This window comes from Cibotium barometz, chromosome 1, assembly GCF_041138505.1.
Source record: "Cibotium barometz isolate CiBa-2024 chromosome 1, ASM4113850v1, whole genome shotgun sequence".
In the NCBI taxonomy this organism is placed as follows: Eukaryota; Viridiplantae; Streptophyta; class Polypodiopsida; order Cyatheales; family Cibotiaceae; genus Cibotium; species Cibotium barometz.
Genome location: NC_141046.1, coordinates 18,158,766 through 18,181,243, shown reverse-complemented (window position 1 = coordinate 18,181,243; position 22,478 = coordinate 18,158,766). Strand labels below are relative to the sequence as shown.

Genomic DNA, 22,478 nt, shown 5'->3' with positions numbered 1-22,478 from the left:
GCGCAACACCATTTCGATGGGTAGGTTTCATTTTGTTTCGAAACGTTTCGTGCCAGAAACGTTTCGTGCCGTTTCGAGAGGGCAAAACGGGTTTTTATGTTACTATGGATCACACCCAAAAGCTCTTTGTCATATACCAAATAATTCTTTTCGGCGATATCCAACTTTCTACTGTAATATGCCACGGGTCTATTGTGCTATTGAAGAACTGCACCTATGGCTACATTGCTTGCATCGATGATGACCTCGAAAGGTTCATCCCAAGGTGCTAACTTTAATACAGGGGCTTCTGAGGCAGCTTTCTGGAGTGCACGGAATGCATCAAGTGCCTTACCTGTAACTGAGACTTTCTGCTTGCAAGTCTTCACCCCCTTGAGCAAGTAGGTAAGAGGTACTGCAAGGTTGGAAAACTGATGGACATGGGTACTGTAGGCCTGACAAAGACCTACGAATGAGCGGATTTCTTGGGCGGTCTTAGGAATGTCCCAATCTAAGATTTCCTGAACCTTTGATGGATCCAGTCTAATCCCATCGGAACCGATAATATAGCCCAAATATTGAACTTCTTTAACACCAAAGACAGACTTTTTGGCGTTTATGTAGAGCTCATTTTCTCGCAAAAGTTGCAAGACTTTCTCCACATCTTTCTCATGCTGCTCCGCAGTGGCTGAGAAGACTAGTATGTCATCAAGGAATATGAAAACACACTTCCCAATGTGGACTGCGAAAATCCTAGACATCATCTTATTGAAGGTTGCGGGTGCATTTGTAAGCCCAAAAGGCATGACTACGAACTCGTAGTGACCACGCTCTATCCGGAAAGCTGTTTTGGGAATGTCAGCTTCAAAAATGCGGACCTGATGGTAACCACTCTTGAGGTCGACCTTAGTGACAAACTTAGCACCGTCTAGACGCTCCAAAATGTACTCTATCCTTTGCATAGGAAACTTATTCTTAATGGTGAGTTTGTTTAATGCCCTGTAATCTACACAAACGCGTGCAGACTTGTCCTTCTTTTGGACAAATAGGACAGGTGCAACAAATGGTGAGGAATAAATCCGGCTCGGAGAAGCTCAGATGACTACTTTTCTAACTCACCCTCTAAAGTCTTTGAAAGACGATAGGGAAACCTGCTAGGAGGATCTGATCCAAGGACCAAATCAATGTGATGGTCCTCAGGGCGAGAGGATGCCAGACTGGGTGGGAGATCGTCCCTAAGCATAACGTCCTGATGTATGGACAAGAGATGCCAATGCCAGCCAGCTCCTACAGAAGGTAGGACTCCTCAATTTCTTCCAGTTGCCACCTTCGGGCATGTACTACCTGAGATGTTTTCGGGCCATGGCCTCGTATGACCACACAATAAAAGCTTTTCACATAAATCCCATCCAAGGCCAAGGAGGGCAAAATGTAATCCTGCGACTAACCATGGAAACAGTGCAAAACTCTCTCAAACTGCCAAAAGTAGGCCACACTTGGATTAAGCACAGTGCTACACAGGGCAAAGCGGACAGCTATGTTCGGCCTGACCAAGCTTACCAAGTCCCACTGGATTCTGTAAGTGCTAGTGCCCCAAAAGTGTGCCAAACAGAAACTCTTTCCAAAAGAGTTGATGCACCAAAAGGCCGAAAATCTGTAAAGAAATACTGAAAAGCAAATGTACAAAAATGCTTCTGAAATTTTACCCGAATTGATCTTAAAGCTCTTGAATGCACAGATCACAAGAAGATGACCCGCTGCAAGCTAAATTTCTGGTAGCCGACGTGGCTCGTCTTCCGCCAGCTTCTCCTTTGCCCACAGCAGTGACAGTGGTTCCCCCCACTCCAACGGAGGTTGCTGCTCCTCCTAGGCTCCTTGGCAGCACTGCTGGATGGATACAACAAACATCACGAGACAATAGAACTATCGACAGACGAAATGGAACGACTACGGAACTGTCAGACAGATGGTGACAAAACTGTCCACAGACAGATGGAATGTTGTCGACAAAAATCTACAGACAGAAGTTGACGGAATCTCTCAATGGAAACTTGCAGACAGAAGGTGACAGACGGAATGCTGGATGGATGGAAGTCTGATGGACGGAATTATCGACGGATGGAAATCCGCAGTAGGACAACAGCAGAGGTAAGTTCTTCCCTAACCCTAGACCAATCGCTCTGATACCATTGTTAGGTTTTACCCACTTGACTTGGCATCTAGGGTGGTGCTTGTGACTTGGGTGCTTGCAGCAACTTGTAATATTGCTTCTTGTCACAATCATCTAGAGTACAACCTTTGAGCTCCTGCCTTAGCTCCACAGCCTACTCCCTATATGGCTCAAGTAATCTGATGATTCTCCCAATGGTCTGGTAAGTATCCGAGTGGAAACTCTAAGCTGGATCAACTTATATCAGTCCCCCTAGCAACACAGCTTTCAAGGGCTGACCAAACGTGGTTTCATTATAGTGGATTGCCTGTTAATTTATGGAGATCCATCATAGGTTCACCCTCAAAGGTGGTTTCAAATGGTGGTTTGCCTGCAAATTTATCAAAGCCGATCTTCACCCTCTGCCTTCCGGTACCCTTTTCATGCCACCCACTCAGCTTCACAAGCACTTTTCCTGCTTCTAACACAAGGCACTTTTTCACCTTCTTTGCTCATGTCCTAAGACTTCCATCCTCGGGCACTGCAGTGCACTTGCTACTTCAAAGTCCTCCCCCATTGCACACATGAATGTCATCACCAAGTATAAGTCATCCCTTACACTAAAGCCTAATTTCAAGGACAACCTTCAAAACACACCTATTTACCTACCATGATAGAACCAGGCTAGCTCTTGTTGTGCTATAGAAACTTGTGAGCACATCTATCAGATTAAACGCTCACTAAGCAGACACACCAAATGAAACTAATGCTAGGAAACCAAAAACTAGTGCCTTGAGAACAAGAGGGAACCTTTTCTTTGAGGGAGCAGAGCAGCTCAAGTTCAAGTCCATTGGGGCCCATGGTCTTCAAATAGCAAACCGGCTTGGTGCCATGTTCAAGATCAACTTTTGGGTGGTTGATAAGGTACTCTGTGATCTTGTCAGTAATCTTGTCAACAAGAAAGATATCCTCATTACGCAAATTAAAGACTGCGAATAGCTGTCGGCATTTTGCCCTCGAGTAATTTATTATGACCTACAGAACAACACTAGGAACTGTCAGTTGAAGGACTTGTTAGGTTGGCTCTAAAACTTTCAGATAAGAAACAGAAAGACTTCAAAGTCTATATGAGATTTTGGATAACCTCATTCATGATTGCTTGGTTTGGTACAAGCACAGGTGATCTGTCATGTCCGATTAGTTTTGTATGGAGGAAATCTATATCCTCCACCCGACCTGCAAAAGACTCCGCCTGCAAAACAATTGAAGTTAAGTCTGAAATGAAATATGAAAGGAAGACTGAATAAGAATATTCAATCCCGGTGCATGGCTATCAGAGGCATCTTAGATACATTTTCTAAATTCTTCAAGTTGCTTCTTGGCATCTTCTAATGCAACATGCAGCTCTTCTGTTTTCGTGTCCTTACTTGCCATTGTTACTTTCATGTCTGTGAAATCCTACTTTATCTTTCCCCTATTCTTATGTTGAAAGACTAGCAAAATTCCAATCAAATAATTGTTTTCATTGGAAAGATTGAAGTTAAGAATTTTGATTATACATGAGCAGATTGCCGCTGCTGTGGATCTCTTAAAGTCCCAGTGCCATTACCTGTGGGAGCAGTGAGCAAGTTTGGCGCAGGGTCCTGCACCTGTTCACCTTGGATTGCCATGATGACCACTTTATCACTTAGGGTACCATGGCATGGGTGGTGAAGGGGGGCAGGGCTTCCCTACAAGGAGGATGGCACTGAGCTGGCTCTTCATCTATCACATCAGCAGATGTCCATCATGCCCACATCCATGATTCCTGTGGTTCTTGCTAGGGGGTTGATCAGAAGCATAGCAGCATGGCAGATTTAGAGAGCACCGTACACAAGACCACCAAGGGCTTAGCGACACCTCCTGTAGAAGCCATCCATGCTATCCAGACCAATCTCATAAATACTCGTTGCGGCCACTAGGAGCACATCCCGCATTACGTTTTGCTTCGCACTTAGAGCCCCAGCCCTTTCTTCACCATAGGCAAGGATGGCATTGTCTGGCATTACCCAGTGACAAGTGTGGCTATTGTCCCCCCAGTTGAGTATTATGAGCCCTTCTGTAAATTGTGACACCAAATCATCACCATTAGCAAGTTCTACGGGTTGTTCCAGTTGTTGGCCTCTCCCATGTGAGCTGCAGATGGGAGATGCTGCCCATCTTCAGTATAATTTGAACCCGTTCTAGGCAGCTGGCCTGTCCCGTGAGGTCCCACCAACACATCTCAACAACCATGATGTGTTTGCCAGCTCCCAAATTGACATAGAACTGACTCCCTTAAAGTTGAAGCTCATCACAGTCCAAACTGAGAATGAGTCAGTGGTCATTACCCATTGGGGATTCCAAGTAGTAGTGCTTCGTCTAGATGCTGATACGTGTGTATAGGAACCTAGACAGACTTAGACAACATTATTAAAACATCATTTGAGCTCATACCTTTACTTTATCTCCAATCACAAAAGGCCTTGTAATGAACAATAAAGCTCCCCCTAAAAAGTTTCCCACAATCTCTTTCGCTGCAAGCCCCACAGCAATACCTATTATACCAGGCAAAAGGATATAAGTAAAACTCTTAATCAAAAGCAAAACCAAGAGGTACACCTTTCAAGGACTTTGACTACTTACCAGATACGCCACCTATTGCCAGCACAGACCGCAAAGCGAACCCAGAAACTTCTCCTATGCAGGTACCTGCTATATAGTACAACAAGAGTGACAGCACTTTGTCCAAGGCGATAAATCGTGGCTGCGATGAAAATAATCCATGTCAGAAAGATTCGCAAATGTAAGTCAAGAAACCAAGACATGGAGAGGGAGAGAGAAAGAGAGAGAGTCACCGCATCAGCTTTGTTTTGGGTTAAAAACCTTTGCAGTACCAGTTCCTTCCACCGGAACACAAACCAGGTGACTATAAGAATGAATCCTATTGACCGAACCTTCCCAACCATGAGGAGACTAAACTTCAACTTAAACAAGGGTCCAGCCACGTGCAACCTGTAGGGGAGTTTTGTTTTTTAAAATGTGTGTAAAGCTTCATGCCATCCTACCCTTTCTCAACAGAGGTTGCAAGTCATCAACCCCCATGTAGATGTGTTACCAAGCAACAAACTTGACATGCATTTGTGATGGTATACCAATTGCCAGATCAAACATTCCAAAGATACAAAAAATTTCAAATTTTAAAATAACAACTCAATAAAGTAGGTTAAATGCCATGTGTCAAGGGCTTGAAAATGCAAGGGCAGTCATGACAAACATCCAAGCAAATCAAAGCCAATGTAAAATTTGAGGTTTTATGATCGACTTAGTGTCACACAATCTACAGGATAGGTATACCGTATGCAAAGTATAATCGATGTCAATGCTAGCTGTGATGGTTACATTAATTCCTATATGACCAGCCTTTTTTATTTACTTAGATACCACTTGTTAATTTATGCTAAAAAGTAATCAATTTAAAAGGAAAAGCAATGAGAGAGTGTGTAAAGAGTAAGAGCTGCCGAGAGCTCCCTAGTCCATTGCTTCCAGGTCAACCAAATTGAAATGGCTCGCTCCACTTGGCCAATCCCGACAACACAACCTGGCTGTTGGTGGCTGTTGGTGGCTGTTGGTCAGAGCATGTCCATCTTTTCCTGGCACTAAAGAAAGTTTGTCAATATGGGGACTGCCTCCATCACAATATCAGACACACACAAGGGTGATTGCTAACAGTAACCCATCTGGCAAAGAAGAATTGCAAGCTCTTGTGCAGGCTGTCAGAGACCATAAATTCCTAACTGATTCCACCCCACAAGACGTCCACTACAAACTTCCGGTGCTTTGCATCCAAACCCCCATTGATGAAGAAGCATTACCATAGCTATTAAAGAGGTCCTTCACGTTTGCATTGATGAAGCTTGCTTTCTCATCCCCATAGAAGATGAAGATGGCAAAAAAAGCAGCCAGTCATGTTTTTCATAGTGCTTGCATGTGTTCTCCCTTGATCGCAAACCACGTGCTCTGATACCAAATTTCAGGCCCTCCTGCCTGAACTCTTATCAAGATTGAGATGGAAACACAGAAAGCTTAAGCACAGAAAAAAGCATGAAAACCCTAGCGAGGCATAGTGATGATGAGCTACTACTCCTACATATATATCACTAACCTCCCGCTGTCGAGAGGGACCCTAACCAACCACACCATTCTCACACCGCCCCCAATGTCTTTCTCGTGCCCCATGCTACACGTCAATGAATCCCTAGACTTCATGGCTGTCACCCAAGAGCCCTGTCATAACCCACAAGAATTCACCTTTTAAAACCTAAGTGGTGATGCGCAAATCTTTGCCGCCAGGTATTACTGGAGTTGTACTAGATACATAGATAGATAGATAGATAGATAGACAGACGGACAGACAGACAAGCAGATCGATAGACAGAAATATAGATAAAGAGAGAGTTATGCTAATGTCTACAAAAGACCAAAACGTCCAGAGACCAAAAGTATTACAAGCTGATCGATAGACAGAAATATAGATAAAGGGAGTTATATTAATGTCTACAAGAGACCAAAAGGTCCAGAGACCAAAAGTGTTACAACAAATCCATGAAGTAATGGTATCATGGTGGGGAAAAGAAAACAAACTCGCTACCTAGATAAAACCAGCATGGAGAAATCGTGTTACAAGGAACATGTGACCAAGTTACAAGTAGCCCTACAATGGCTGAGACATGTAATAGGAAACCAGCTCTAAGAGGGAAGGAGAGGTAAATGTGTAGGCTTGGCATCTATGACCTCATATATCTGCCATGTGGTGGGTTGCATCAGCTTAATAGACCTCGGCCGTTGAGGTTCGTGCAACGAGAGTGCTCTCTCTAAAAAACCACCTAGGAGGAAGAGTGGCCAAGGTGGCTCTAGTACCATCAATGCCCTGAATCGTCTGTCGGGTGAGGTCATCCGAATCTGTGCGCCCTCATGGTCGATGCCACCAAGTACCTCCATCCTGGGTCGGACACAGCCTCTAAGAGAGGGGGAGAGAGAGAGAGAGAAACATTTATTAAGCGTCTATTAAAGACCCAATGGGCCTATGAGACCAAAGTGATACAATAATGTCCATGGCATATCTCACCATGGAATGGAAAATAAAACAGAAAGAAAACATAAACATAGCTATCTCACTGGGGTGATACAAAACTGTCCATGGAAACTCATCATGGAATACTAAGAACATAGAAACATGAGAGCAACATCAGCTCCGAGTAGATGGTATACCACTCTCCGAGAGAGAGAGAGAGAGAGAGAGAGAGAGAGAGAGAGAGGGTTGTTTCATTATGTCTGGCAAACTGACTTACAAGCGAGTTAATTCCCAAAGTACAAGTCCTGCCCTTAGCGGACCCTCCATGGCACTATAAGGTGAGGCTTCATAGTCAAGTTCTGCTGGTTTATGGCCTTCATGAATCTTTGAATAATGTACCCTGTCCAAAAAACATATCATGACAACGTCTAAAGAATTAGCAAAGAAGATGAAAAACACATCACAAAAAAATAATCAAACTTTTGAGTATTGAAGGTGACATTGGGACATACCGACTTAGCCAATGACAGAATCTTCCAACTCTAGTAAATAAAAAGTAGAAAATTCCCAATAGCAAGCACTCACGAACAAAAATTGTTGCCTGTCCAAAGTGCAAGGCAACATAAGCTGTTACAGAATATACATACAGAGCTAAGAATAGCATCAAGTCCCTATTTTAGAGAGGTAAAGAAGTTACAAAAGGATAACTTACAAAAAGGCAGGCAATCCAAACACAAATACTTGAGCAAAATGAATAAATAAGGGTGGCTTTGGATGAGGCTCCCACATATACACGGACACGTGATCCTCAGGCCCTATGTACGCAGGGTGTCACTAGTTGCATGAGCGACCCCTCTACAACCAATAATCTCCTCAGCCATACACAATCTACCGTAGCAGTGAAGGCTACCATGTACTCAACCTCACATGTAGATGTGGCAACAATGGGTTGCTTTTTTACTCAACCAAGATATGCATGAACTACCACAAGAAAAAGACAATTCCCACTAGTGGATTGATTAGTATCATAATCACTAGCCCAATCTGAATCACTATATGCATAAAGTAGCAAGCTGCCCCCCTTGGGATAGAACAAACCAAGATCCAAGGTACCCTGTAGATAACAGAAAATGTGTTTCACTGCTTGCCAATGCTTTGTGCCTAGGCTGTGCATGAATTTTCTCAACAAAGACACCCCAAAAGCTGTGTCAAGCCTCGTGTTACACAAGTAAATGAGGCATCCCACTGCCTGGCTATAAATACCGGCTTAAAAAGGTTCACCAACGCCGTGCATGCTGAGCTGTAAACCTGGTTCTTCTGGAGTAGAACTCTTGCACTCTTCCATGTGAAACCTTTTCAGTAAACAATTTATGTACTTAGTTTGCTGCATAACAATGCCTTCATCTCTATGCATAAACTCAATGCCAAGATAGTGGTGTAAGCCTTCCCTAGACTCTTGCTAAGACTTGGGATCCTCAATCTCCTTCTTGAGTTGTGCCAAAGTACTTTCTTCCTTCTGGGTCTTCTCACTCAGCTTCAATGCCTCTAGCTCAAGCTTAAGTTGAGCTACTAGGTCCTCCGAAGGTAGAATGGAAAGAGTTGAGGAGCCTGTATCACGTTCAAACATTGTGCGTGCATTTTCCAGTTGGGAAGCCAACTCCAGAAATTCCAGCAAGGTGGTAACTGGTCTACTTTCCCGGATCTTCTGTTGGGTTGTCCCGGGCAAAGCCTGCATCACCCACCTCTGACGTGAGGCATATCCTAAACAGGGGCTGACTGAACTGAATCCCCACTAATGGCTATGGGTAAAAGCCCATCAAACGTGTCATGTGAGCCTATATCATGACTTTTATACAAGCTGAGCATGGGCTGAACTGAATTTTCAGCAAATATATCACCTCTGCTATAAAAATCCAACGTGTCACTAGATTATAGAGACGGTATTCCTTGCTCTCTTTATTCTAGCCCACAAAGATGCATTTGATTGCTTTATCATCTAGCGTTGTTTTGAGTTGCTCTGGAACAAGAGCATATGCCAAACACCCAAAAGTACGCATATAATCCACTTTTGGCTTTCTATTGTTGTACCAAGCCAACCAAAGAAATCCATAATTGGAGCCTGTTTAGGCCATCAAAACCCTTCTATGAAATTTCAGCTTTCTCGAAAACAGAGCTCAATTGAGCCTTGGGTTGATTCCGGCATTCCTCGTGCAATCAGCGTCGACATACAACATTGCGACACCCATCACTGGGGTCCTTTTTGGTCATGAAGCCTCTATTCAGATAACTTTTCTACCCTACACTCTGTCATTTCAATACACTTGGAGGTCTTTGTCATCAGTGGGTCATTGGGCATCTCAGAAGACTGCCTTCCAGTGGACATTGAGTGTCTGCAGTGCATTGTGCAAGGACATTTGCTTAGGGAAACTTGTTAGTTTGCTTTGAGTCATGGCTAATAATGATGTATTCGAGATGCTCTCTGCTGAGGACAAGCTTGACAGGACTAAATACCCGTTGTGGGCCTATATGATGAGGTAGCAAAAGGGCTTTGGGGTATTGTCATAGGCGATGATGCTCGTCCAACGGCCACTGCATAGCAACCTACTCCTGGAGCATCTACTGGAGAAGTTGCAGTCGCTACATGATACAGGCACAAGCACCTCCTACTACAAATCAAAGACGATGGGACTCTAAAGATGCACAAGCACATGCCCTCATTGCCCTCTCCATGAAGAGGAGTATCGTACCGCACATCCGTTCATGTGTCAAACACTAGGGAGGCAAAGAATGTTGGAATATATCATCTCCAGAGGGTCTACATCACCTTTTCATGCTTGTACTGGTCATTATATGAGATCCTACATTGGCATATTTAGCAGATATTATTTGGGTTTTTTCTACCATTTTTTAGGCATTTTATGCTACTGGACAGCTGGCCGACCAGCTCTCTGGAGGGATATATAAGGGTTCTCACCCTTCCCCTCACTTTTCATCTCATTCTTGCATATCTGCTGGAAGTCATTGGCTATAGCAACAATCTCTTATGCTTGTAAGCACCTACGGGCTTCCCTCATGCTCATTTCAACAATAATCAACTGTTTCTAGACTTCTATAGTTTGTGCTTTGGGCCTACAACCTGTGATGCTCTTTCTTTCATGGTATCAGAGCCATAGGCTGATCTACAGAAATTGTTGTGTTTTTTCTGATTGGAGCAAAGGCTTCATCAATTTTGCCGCGTTTTCTACATCTGTACTCTGGGACTGCTGCATTTTTTGCACTTGGAGGCTGAAGCTCCCTTCTAGGTGCTGAGGATAGGTTTCCTCAGAGATTTGCTTTCTCTGTTTCTCTTTTCCCACGCTCCCTCCCTTTCTTCTTTCTCTCCTCTTGCTCCCCAGGCGGTTCCTCTTCCCAATCTTTCTTCTCTAAGTTTCTCTCATCCAGGTCTTGCTCCCACCCCTACCATATACCATCCTACAATCCTCCCCGAGTTAGTGACTCCATGAAGATTACAACAACCAACTATCATACTTGGTCTTTCTACACTCAGTTATCGCTAGAAGGAGCCGGTGTGTGGATGTCCATCTCCACACCTCACTTGGTGGACCCTACTTTGAGAAGCATATTGGTGTTAGCAGTCATCTCCTGTCTGTACATTACACACTAGGGCCTTTGTTGTGGGTGTGCCCGCCCAATAGGTGTTTCTCCATTTTTCCCCTGTTTTTCCATGTATTTTCCCCTTTTTTGTGGTCGTGGGGCAGAAGTGTGCTGGCTGGCTGTTTTCAGGCCCGGCCGACTGATATATGTCCTGGCCGACTTGCATATACCGGCCAACTTGCTATTTTATGGAGTCATGGACATTCAGGTGCTGTCGGTTGCTTTTATGGTGGCCGACCAGCACTGAGGGGTGATATAAATATCACCCCTGGCCCCACACCTCTTGTATCATTGGGTATTGTGTCCGGATCTATTGTATATAGCAGAGTTTATACAGCTTCTCTCTCTCTCTTCTGCGTTTGCTCTTCCACACTCAGTTCTGCATTTTCAAGCTGGTGGTTCTCTCTTGTGTTTGCTCATATTCATCATGGAGTCTTGTTGCGTGTGCTCTCAGTTGTTTGTCTCATATCCGCTGCATATTCCGACATGGTATCAGAGCCCCAGGTGGCTTGAAGGTTGGAGACATTGGAGAGCTTGCAGGATTGTTTCTTGAAGACCTTGGAGCTTGCGGGACATGGACTGCTGGATTTTGGTGCTAATTAGAGATCCTGTGGGCTGTTCGGGACTTGGAGATTGGGTAGAAGGCAACCATCACCGTTGGACAGCCACCTTGCATATTAGTTGCAGCCTCTTCTTCATTTTTTTTCCCACCCACACTCCCTTCATAAGACCAAAGCAACCCCCCCGAGATGGCAGGCTTGCTTGAGATGGCTGAGAAGCACATGAAGATCCCTACTCTCCCCACGTTCTCGGTGGATCGGTAGTTGGACGGGACCAACTATGGCATCTGGAAGGTTATGATGGAGTCTGTATTGGAGTCTTATGACTTGGCTGATTTCATTATTGTCGGTGTTCCACAGCCAGAGTTGGAGGACGGGGAGCTGTTACCCTCTACTCGGAAAGAGCGGGAGGCTCACGCACAGTTGTGGGATCATGTCAATGCCCATGTGCGTTCTTTCATCTTCCTTAATTGCACACCACAGGTGATTAATCATATCAAACATATGATGCTAGCGAGAGGGATTTGGCAACATTTGGTTTCTCTGTATGACAGGGTATCACCCATGAAGCGGATCTCCTTGGAAGTGCAGATGCGGGTGATGGATCCTACAAAGTCTTCGACGATACAAGAGCACATCAACAAGTTGTAGGCTCTTCAGCAAGAGGTTCTTCAGGCTGGGAAGGAGATATCTTCAGATGACATGGCCATCACTTTGCTATCTCATCTGACCTCTCAGTACTCAACTTTCTACTCCTCTTTGATCACCAGTGGTGGCAGGCTCAGCACCATCACGTGGGAGGAGCTTGTGCCTATGGTCTTGGACCAGGAAGAGCGTTTTACGAACCCTCCACAGGGCAAAGGTTCTAAGGCCTTGACTGGCCAGCGGTTGAAAGGCCGCAATACTGGCAACGGGAAGTCTTCACGGGCGAAGTCTTCCGAGCAAGAGTCCAATGTGGATCGTGACGCCTTGAAGGCAAAGAGGACCTGTAACAATTGTGGCAAAGAGGACCTGTAACAATTGTGGCAAGAAAGGCCACTATTGGAAGAAATGTCCTAAGCGGAGCACCAAGAAGGGTGCAGATTTCTCACCAGTAACCGTAAAGACTCCAGCTTTTGTGCACTTGGAGATTATGGACACCAACGTTTCGTCTTCTTCGAGCAGGAAGGTGGTTGGACTCACCGCTAGGGACACTCGAGACTGGATTCTAGACAGTGATGCTTCCAGGCACATGACTCCTTCCCAGGAGTTATTACACGATCTTCGAAGGCACGCAGGTCACATCTTGATTGGTGACGACTCCACTATACCTATTCACAGTTAGGGCAGGTTAGAGATCGTTCCCGATGGCAGATGGGGGAAGCATTCCTCCCAGGTTCTTTTTGTCCCATCTCTTGGTTTTCATCTGTTGTCAGTGCATGAGGTTTGCAAGACTAGTGTACAGGTGGAGTTTGAGGAGCATTCTGCTGCTCTACGGGACAAAGCGACAAACCAAGTTGTATGGGAAGGCGGAGTGGAGAATGGGATTTACAAACTCTCAAAACTCTCTTACAAGTTCTCAGTTAGGTGATGTGTGGCAGTTTTGTCATAACCACTTGTATGTGGATACGTTGTGGCAGGCTTTTCGGGACCAGATGGTGGATGGCTTGCCAGATGATGGCAACAAGCAAAAACATTCCAGTTCTTGCGTTCGTCAGTCAAAGGAGCCTTTACAGGTGAGCTATGCTCTGATGTCTCATATCATTCGAGACAAAGAGCCTCCTGCAATTGAGGAAGCTCTTTCCCAAGGACTTGTAGGAAAGCCATGCAAGTGGCAGATGGTGACTTACACGACGAGGTGTATGTTGAGCAACCTCCAGGCTTTGAGGTTCCGGGTTCAAAGGGGGTGGTTTACAGGTTCCAAAAGGCCTTGTATGGTCTTCAGCAGGTTCCAAGACTTGGCATACCAAAGTTATAGTTGATGATCCAGTAGGTTGATGCCTCTTTGTATCAGAAGCGATTTGGTTCATTGATTTGGTTGCTAAAGACCAGATTGGACTTGAGCTTCCCGGTGGGGCTGTTGAGCTCATTCATGCATACGCCTTTGAAGACTCATTGGGATGCAAGATTGCGGATCTTGCGCTATCTGCAGGGTATGAGGATCTTGGACTCTTCTACGACACTAAGGGGGAACGACAGATGGAGTCCGACTCCAAGGCTGGAGTGACTCAAATTGGGGAGGAGATCTAGACACGAGGAGATTTACATCGAGTAGCAAGAGGCAGCCAACTATTTCCTTGTTAGCTGCAGAGGCAGAGTATCGGGCTGCTTGTGGTGCTACTTGCTAGGTGGTGCGGTTGTGGAGGTTGCTTGGCGAGATTGGGTTTCCATAGCAGGAACCCACAGTCATCCAGAGTTACTTTGTTCATGAGAAGATTTTTGTTGATGACATCTTGCTAGAGTTTTGTTCAACGGAGGACAATGCGGCGGACCTCCTCACGAAGTCTCTACCTCTGGCTATGCTCCAACAGCACTCCAACTCACTGGGGTTGGTTCCACATCTAGGAGGTGAGAGGGGGTGTTAGCAGTCATCGCTTGTCTGTACATTACACACTAGGGCCTTTGTTGCGGGTGTGCCCGCCCATTAGGTGTTTCACCATTTTTCCCCTATTTTTCCACGTATTTTCCCCTATTTATGTGGTCGTGGGGCAATAGTGTGCTGGCTGGCTGTTTTCAAGCCTGGCCGACTTGCTATTTTATACAATCGTGGACATTTAGGTGTTGTCGATTGCTTTTATGCTAGCCGACCAGCACTAAGGGGTGATATAAATATCACCCCTGACCCCCACACCTCTTGTATCATTGGGTGTTGTGTACCGGATCTATTGTATAAAGCAGAGTTTATACAGCTTCTCTCTCTCTCTTCTGCGTTTGCTCTTCCACCCTCAATTCTATCTTTTCAAGCTGGTAGTTCTCTCTTGTGTTGGCTCATCTTCATCGTGGTGTCTTGTTGCGTGTGCTCTCGGTTGTTTCTCATATCCACTGCGTATTCCGACAATTGGATGCTTGGGCCTGTCTTATCATCATCCATTCATGGTCACCATGAAACTCGTTTCGGTGGCTTTGAAACTCATTTCACATTTCAGTGTTGAAAAGTTTCATGTGCACATTGAAACCATATTGTTTCATGCGGGGAAAAAGGGTGTGATTTTGTGTGCTTTTTAGCTTTTATAATTCTTTCTCTTTCCCTCTTTCATCCTATTTGTTCTTTTCTCTTCTCTTTTGTATGTCTTCTTTGTTTACCGATGATAAATACACTAATATCATCTTATAACTATTGGCCAGTACCTTCACATTTTATGTATATGATCGTTTCAGTCCAATGTTTCATTGTCCACCTACCTGGTGTTGAAACGTTTTGTTCCAAAATTAATCGTTTCAGCATCGTTTTGTTTCGATATTGAAACGTTTCATTGTGACCTTGCATCCATTGCATGACTCCGTCTATACGGACACAGTTTATCTCTACTTGGAATAATGCTCATCAGATGTGGATGGAGATCCAGAGGAGGTATGGGAGAGTTTCAACAGTGAAGATTGCCAAACTAGTGTCAGATCTGGAGAAGCTCACAATCAATGAGTCCGATAACATGGTTGAGAAGATTGGAGACCCTGCATTGGCATATTTAGCATGTATTATTTGGGTTTTTTTCTACCATTTTTTAGGCATTTTATGCTATTGGACAGCTGTCGGCCTACTACAGTTGGCCGACTAGCTCTCTGGAGAGATATATAAGGGTTCTCACCTTTCCCCTCACTTTTCATCTCATTCTTGCATATTTTCTAGAGGTCATTAGTTGTAGCAACAATCTCTTATGCTTGTAAGCACCCACGGGCTTCCCTCGTGCTCATTTTCAGCAATAATCAACTGTTTCCAACCTTCTACAGTTTGTGCTTTGGGCCTACAACCTGTGATGCTCTTTCTTTTAAAGAATGCAAAGTATTTGGGACTAGCTATTTGTCTGGGATAACCTCATCAATGTTCAACAACTGTTCCTACAAAACTTTCTGTTTGGTGAGGTGATATGTCATAAAGTCACCCTCATCCATAGAAAGAGTATCCAATTGCCTCTTCAAGTAGAGCAACCCTTGCCTCGTTGCGTACCTGGTACATTGCTTCCAAGGTGTCCCATGCAAGCTTTGTTGTCTTGCAGGACCGAATTTGCAAAATGATAACCTCTTGACAGAAAGGGTTATCAAAGACATGGAATGTGCTGTAATCCCATCTTCTCTGCTCTCGTGTAGGAGCAAGATGTTTTACCTTAGCTCCTAGAGCTCTTTGAGCAGCTTCCCTCTGAGATGTTACTGGCTGCAAGGTAGGTGGGCAAGTGTCATCACCACACAATGCCTCAAAGCCCTTTGGCTACCAACAGATTCCAGATCATGAAACTCCACAAGGAGTAGTTTGATCCATCTAGCTTATCCTCCTAGGATAGCACGCCAATTACATTTGTCGCATTTTGAGCCATGATGTCAAAATCCACACTTTAATACTCGCAGGCAAATAAAAAAGTACTTACGTGGACGGCCAAGCAACCCAATGTTCCTATGCAAACAAATGCCAACCTCAAGCAAGAGTATCCTTGCAGATTCTGTATAGTGTCTAGAAAAACACTCAATGTGTACATATGTTGACTTCAATTTGTGTTGAATTACATGAATTTCAGAAAAGCCCCAAAAGTTGTACAAAGAGTTGGCCTCAATTTGTACTGAATTGCATGGATTTCAGAAAAGCGCCAAAATTTGTCACTCTCCTCTCCCCAAAGTGGACGAGGAAGATCACGATGCTCCAATATCGTCCTCGCCATCTCCACCACAATCCGGTTCTTACGTTCAACTACTCCATTCTCTGAAGGCGATCCTGTATTGGCCAGCTCTTGCTTAATGCCATGTTCCGTACGAAAGCATTAGAAGAAAACTCCCCTCCTTTGTCAACCCGAAGAGTCTTCACCTGCAATCCAAACTCCTTTTCCACCATAACATGCCACTCCTTGAACTGAGCAAAGGCTTGGTCCTTCTGGGAAAGAAAATAAACCCATGTAAACCTGCTACAATCATCCACAAGCAGCATGAAGTACAAGAAACCTCCCAAAGATGGAGTCTGCATAGGTCCACACAAGTTGGTGTGTACCAACTCCTAAGGTTTCGAAGCCTGCCTGGTAGCCTGCTTCGGAAAAGACCCCTTGTGTTGTTTACCACGAATGCAAGAACTACAGTGTCCCTGCCTGCTGCCAACATCTCGCAAGCCATCCACCATCTGGTCCCGAAAAGCCTGCCGCAACACATCCACATTCAAGTGGCCAAAACGGAAATGCCACAAATCACCGAGCTGAGCACCTGTCAGAGAAGAGAGTGCTGAGAGTTTGTAGATCCCATTCTCCAATCCGCCTTCCCAAACTGCCTAGCCTGTTGCTTTGTCCCGGAGAGCAACAAAATCCTCATCAAACTCCACCCGCATGCCAATCTTGCAAACCTCATGCACTAACAAAAGGTGAAAACCAAGGGATGGGACATAAAGAAGCCGGGATGAATGCTTCCCCCCTTTGCCATCAGGAATAATCTCCAACCTGCCCTCATTGTGAATCTGGATAGTGGATTTGTCACCAATGAAGATGTGACATGTCTGCCATCGAAGATCCTATAATAACTCTCGTGAAGAAGGAGTCATGTGCCTGGAAGCACCATTGTCGAGAATCCACTCCCGCGTATCACTAGCAGTGAGACCAACTGCCTCCCTGCTCGAAGAAGATGAAGCACCTGTGTCCATAATCTCCAAGTGCACAAAAGCTAGAGTCTTTGCACTGCAGCTAAGGAATCAACACTTTTCTCGGTACTCCACTGAGGACACTTCCTCCAATAGCGACCCTTCTGGCCACAATGGTTACAAGTCCACTTGGCCTTCAAAGCATCACGCTTTGAGTCGGCCTTCAAAGCATCACGCTTTGAGTCGGGCTTCTTCTCAAAAGACTTCGCCGGTGAAGACTTCCCTTTGCCCTTGTTGTTGTTGTTGCGGCCTTTCGACCGCTCGCCAGTCAGAGCCTCACAATCTCCGCCCTATGGAGGGTTTGTAAACCGCTCTTCCTGATCCAAAACCATCGGCACAACCTCCTCCCATGTGATGGTGCTGAGCCTCCCACTAGTGATCAAAGAAGAATAAAAAGCCGAATATTGAGGGGTAAGATGAGACAACAAAGTGATAGCCATATCCTCTAAAGATATCTCCGTCCGAGCCTGAAGAACCTCCTATTAAAGAGCCTGGAGTTTGTTGATGTGCTCCCGCATCGTCGAAGACTTTGAAGGATTCTGCACTTCCAAGGAAATCCTCTTCATGGGTGATACCCTGTTATACAAAGAAGTGTTTGATGTGATTGATCACTTGGGGTGTGCAATTAAGGAAGATAAAAGAACGAACATGGGCATTGACACGATCCCATAACTGTGCATGAGCCTCCCACTCTTTCCTAGTAGAAGGTAAAAGCTCACTCTCTTCCAACTCTGGCCGTGGAACTCCAACCACAATGAAATCAGCCAAATCATAAGACTCCATCATTACCTTCCAGATGCCATAGTTGGTCCCGTCCAACTATCGATCCACCGGGAATGTCGGAAGGGTGGAGATCTCCACATGCTTCTCAGCCATCTTGAGCAAATCTGCCATCTCAAGCATTCACAAGGTCTTGTGAAGGGAGGGGGGGTGGGAAAAGGAATGAAGAAAAGGCTGCAAACACTATGCAAGGTGGCTATCCAGCAATGATGGCCACCTTCTACCTACTTCTCCATGTCCCGAACAGCCCAGAAATTCTCCAATCTGCAGCAAAAACAGCAAACCCTCAAGCTCTCACTATCTCCAAGCTTCAAGCCACCTGTGGCTCTAATACCATGTCGGAATGCACAGCCGAAATGAGACGAACTACTATGAGAGAGAAAATGCAGGAGTGTAGAGAGAGAGAGAGAGAGAGAGAGAGAGGCTGTATAAACTCTGCTATATACACTGAAGATCCGATACACAATGATACAACAATGTGGGGGGGCAAGGCCCAATATATATATGGGCTGGGGCTGCAGTCGGCCCTGTCTAAAACAGGCCGACAGCCCCAAGACAAGCCCACAACCGGAAAATATCCAATCGGCCAGCATACACAAGTCGGCCAGCAAAAGAAAATGGGCCCTTCACCTGAGCAGCCAAACAAACAGGCCGACAGGGCAAACTTAGCATCCCCCACGACTGGAAAATCTAGGAAAAGTATGGAACATGAGGAAAGATGGAGAAACACCTACACGGGCAAGCACACCAACAATAGCCCTAATGTGTAATATGTGAAGACAAGAGATGACAACTAACACAAGCTTATATCACAAGAGAAGGAAGAACAAACAAGAACCCAATGACATAGAAATAGAGACTTGTGGCACATTTGGCTCACCTGAAATGCATTCATCTTCCATGGCCAGTCGGGTAAACAGGGCCATATTGGACGAATTTGAGGCTTGCTGTTGTGGCAGCTTTTGGCCATGGCTTCCGCGCATGTGGTAGGCCACTTCTTGGATTCAGATTGTCCGCACAATTCCATTGCATGCATAGTTGATAGAGGGTTTTTTCTCGGCGCCATCGTCACTGCTCGGGAAAATGTATTAATTGTCTGGACTGTCTACTATTTCTGTCCCCCCTTTTCCTGAGTTAGTTTGTGTTCTAGCCCAGCTGTTGGCCATGAGGTCTGTGTACATTACCTGTGCATAATATTACGTTCTTACCTTTACAAAACAAAAACAAAAAAAAAAATAGAGGGTGAGGAGGAGCTCACAGAAACAGAAATGGAGGGTGAGGAGGAGCCCACATGCCTAGAGACTGAGGATGTATATGATGAATGGGGACATATGGAGAGACCTCATGTGATGATCTCACGGATGATCAGGAGTAAGCCATCTATGCCACATGAGATTGTACGGGCTGAGATGGGAGGCCCACCGATGGTAATAGAGGCCCTATTCCAGACAAGCATTCCTACACAGTTGGTATGCACAAGTGGTTACATGCATGGCATGCGGGCAAATGCTTTGCCACCATTACAGTATAGTATTGAGGCCCCCACCTATGACCTCAGCCACACAGAGCAGAATAGAGGGATCCGGCACGATATCGTCAAGCTTGATACTCAAACGACACACCTCTCTCTCTCTCTCTCTCTCTCTCTCTCTCTCTCTCTCACACGCACGCACGCACGCACGCACGCGCGCGCGCATGCACCCACGCACTACACAGACACAATTTGACAAACATATCATTGCATGCCAACTTCAAAGTATGAAACACTTACAGCCCTTTCCACAGAATGGATTCTGCCATGGAAGCTACTTGGAATCCAGTCAAGAACATCGAAGTTTTCCGGTAAATAAGGACCAATTTTTTCAGCTACTTTCTTTGAAATCCAATGACTAAGGTCATCCAAAAAGTGTTCACCGCTCTCTATCAGATCGTGAGAGAAGTTGCTGTTGTTCTTGTTCAGCTGTGCTCTGATAAGAAAATAGGGGGCATGAACACGGCACTGCATATTGCTCTCTTGGATTCTTAGCTTCTGCCCTGAAAATCCAGAGGCCAACTGACAAAATGACCACATTTAGCAAGGTCTAGTCCCTAATAATCATTCACTTCAAAGGCAATGGCTAACACAGCATATTCATACAGCACAGGCAATGGACATCATAATATTATTATTTACTTAATTCTTCATTTATATTGCCTCAAATTCAGGCAGTACAAATTCTCTGCAGGCAGCATCATATATCAAAAGTACGTGCACCGTGCGCATGTGCGCACACACACACACACACACACACACACACATACAAAATCATTTATATCAATATTTATTGTTGTCATAACTGTTGCTTCTTCTAAGGCTAGAATGGGAGTGCTCACCATCTAGACCCTCAAGTGATAAGATTTCCGTGCACCTTTGTCATGCAGTTGCTCCAACAGAAACAATTGTGCAGCCTTAGCACAAGAGCAACCACTCAGTGCTTCACACTGTTTGTGACATCTTAGGCATATATGTATTCTCTTAGGAAATGATTTCTTATACAGAATTCATTACAAGATGTACTATTTTGGCCTAATCAGTTGTTTTAGCACTCCACAGCTTCTTTGGCTAGAGATTAAGCAACCCTTGAGTGACATTCTTCCAGGTACACGTCCAGGCACTACACTCCTCTTCAGTTTCAGGGAAAAATCAAGGGTAAACATCTAGCTCCTTGGGTATCTATAAGGACCCATTCGCCCCTCTCCCCCCCCCCCCCCCCCCCAACTTGTAAAACAACCCTCCTCATATGATACGAGCTTCCATTGTCAAAGTCCTATCAGCATCTTAATGGCATCATTGGGCTCTCTTGTTCTCTTGGTATTCGAATCACATTTGCATATTGGAACCTGTCACGAGCCAATAATAAACCTTTGATTGCACAAGGCAGAAGAAACAATTGCACCACACTCATAACACCAGCACTGAGCCCCAAAGCCTGCCCCCTGCTCGCCGAATACTTGCTTTACTGATGTGAAAATATTGAGTGCAAAGGCCTCATAGGTGAAATCCGATGAAAAATTTGGTTTCCTGTGCTCTCAATGTCTACAGGCCAGGAACTAGGCAGATGCCCTGGTCTCCTCCTCCAAATCCACAACTTCCTGAATTGGGGGCTCAAAAACCTCCACCTTCTACTGCTGATTCAGGGCTGCACCTGCACCACTGTAGAGGAAGGACATGACTCTAGGTGCAACACTCTCGTAGAGTTTGTCATCTATGCGACATCAATTAGGTGAAGAGTGAGAGATGCTATTTCTTCAAGCGCCCCATCTACTATGAAACCAAGGACGGCACAACTGCTTATTTCAAGATGGTTTTGGACCATTCCTGCGCACAGCATTCCAGCCAGCTTTATCTATGTAGATTATTTCACATAGACACATATTTCCATGGCTCGAGTCATACTCAATCATAGATATGCTATTAAAGGGCTCACATTCTGGACCCTAATACTATGAGATTCTCTGCAACTTTGCCATCCAGAGACTGAGCTTGCAGCCTTGACATAAGAGCACCTAACCAGAACGCCAGTGTCATTGTATAGTGATTTGTTGTCATGATTGTTCATTGTCGTGAGCGATCATACATTGTTCTATTGGGAATACACCAAATTGATGACCTCGCTCTCTCTCTCTCTCTCACACACACACGTGCTCGTGCTCGCGCGCACATACACTTATGTATAGATAGCCATTGCCTGTCATGTACGTAGCCAAGAATGATAGCCGTAGGGCTTCAACAAAAGAAAAACTGAATGTGTGAATAAAGGATCTTACTTGGGGAGACAGAAGCTTGCCAGACGGGGAAGAGAGGGGCACCATGTTGCTGAAGGAGAAGCTGGTGCAAGGTAATACAAGAGCAGCAGCCATGGCGGAAAACGAGCAGCTGATGAGACCTTTGCCTTCTCTGCTAACCAGGTTTCCTTTGCGTTCGGCAGCTTCGCATTTAAACGATTGGGCATCATGTCAACGTACGAAAAAAGGAGAGTCGAGCGTTTCTTGTGCTCTTTTAAGTTTTCGGCCCGTCCAAGCTTGACAGGCTGTAAAGCCAATCAGCTCTGGATAAAAAGGGACATTTAAAAAATATTTTAAGAGAAGATTTAAGCAGCTACAAGGGAGCTTGGAGGCATATATATATATTATATCATATATATATATATATATATATCCATAATATAATATATAGGCCTAAATAGGGGAACAAAATGTTGTTTTGCATTTTCATTAAATATATTCTCAAAATTTTCAAGAATAAGAGTGTTTTTTTAAGGCCTAATCTAGCAACATAAGCATTAAATAAGTAATTCTCTTTAGTCCTCTAAGGGGTGGGGCGTTGGCCATCTTGGCTGGTGGTGCTCCCCCTCCCCTTGCTCCACAAGATGGGGTGGTGTGAGCAATGTCTTTTCGGAAAAAAAAAACCTCCATGTAACA

At 44.9% G+C, this 22,478-nt stretch overlaps 1 protein-coding gene across 2 annotated transcripts in view; it reads right to left on the bottom strand.

The window, feature by feature from the left end:
* LOC147641678 (mechanosensitive ion channel protein 1, mitochondrial-like) overlaps nucleotides 1-22,031 on the bottom strand; it is a 31,818-nt gene extending 9,787 nt beyond the window's left edge. For both annotated transcript variants that reach the window (XM_086798244.1, XM_086798234.1), the window contains exons 1-9: nucleotides 21,825-22,031; nucleotides 19,789-20,070; nucleotides 7,733-7,821; nucleotides 7,498-7,620; nucleotides 5,005-5,161; nucleotides 4,793-4,913; nucleotides 4,604-4,704; nucleotides 3,273-3,380; nucleotides 2,939-3,163 (exon numbers count right to left, since the gene is read on the bottom strand). In XM_086798244.1, the coding sequence (XP_086654370.1) occupies nucleotides 2,939-3,163; nucleotides 3,273-3,380; nucleotides 4,604-4,704; nucleotides 4,793-4,913; nucleotides 5,005-5,161; nucleotides 7,498-7,620; nucleotides 7,733-7,821; nucleotides 19,789-20,070; nucleotides 21,825-21,917 (1,299 nt within the window). In that variant the 5' untranslated portion in view covers nucleotides 21,918-22,031. The remainder of the gene's footprint in view (nucleotides 1-2,938; nucleotides 3,164-3,272; nucleotides 3,381-4,603; nucleotides 4,705-4,792; nucleotides 4,914-5,004; nucleotides 5,162-7,497; nucleotides 7,621-7,732; nucleotides 7,822-19,788; nucleotides 20,071-21,824) is intronic.
* Nucleotides 22,032-22,478: the final 447 nt, after the last annotated feature.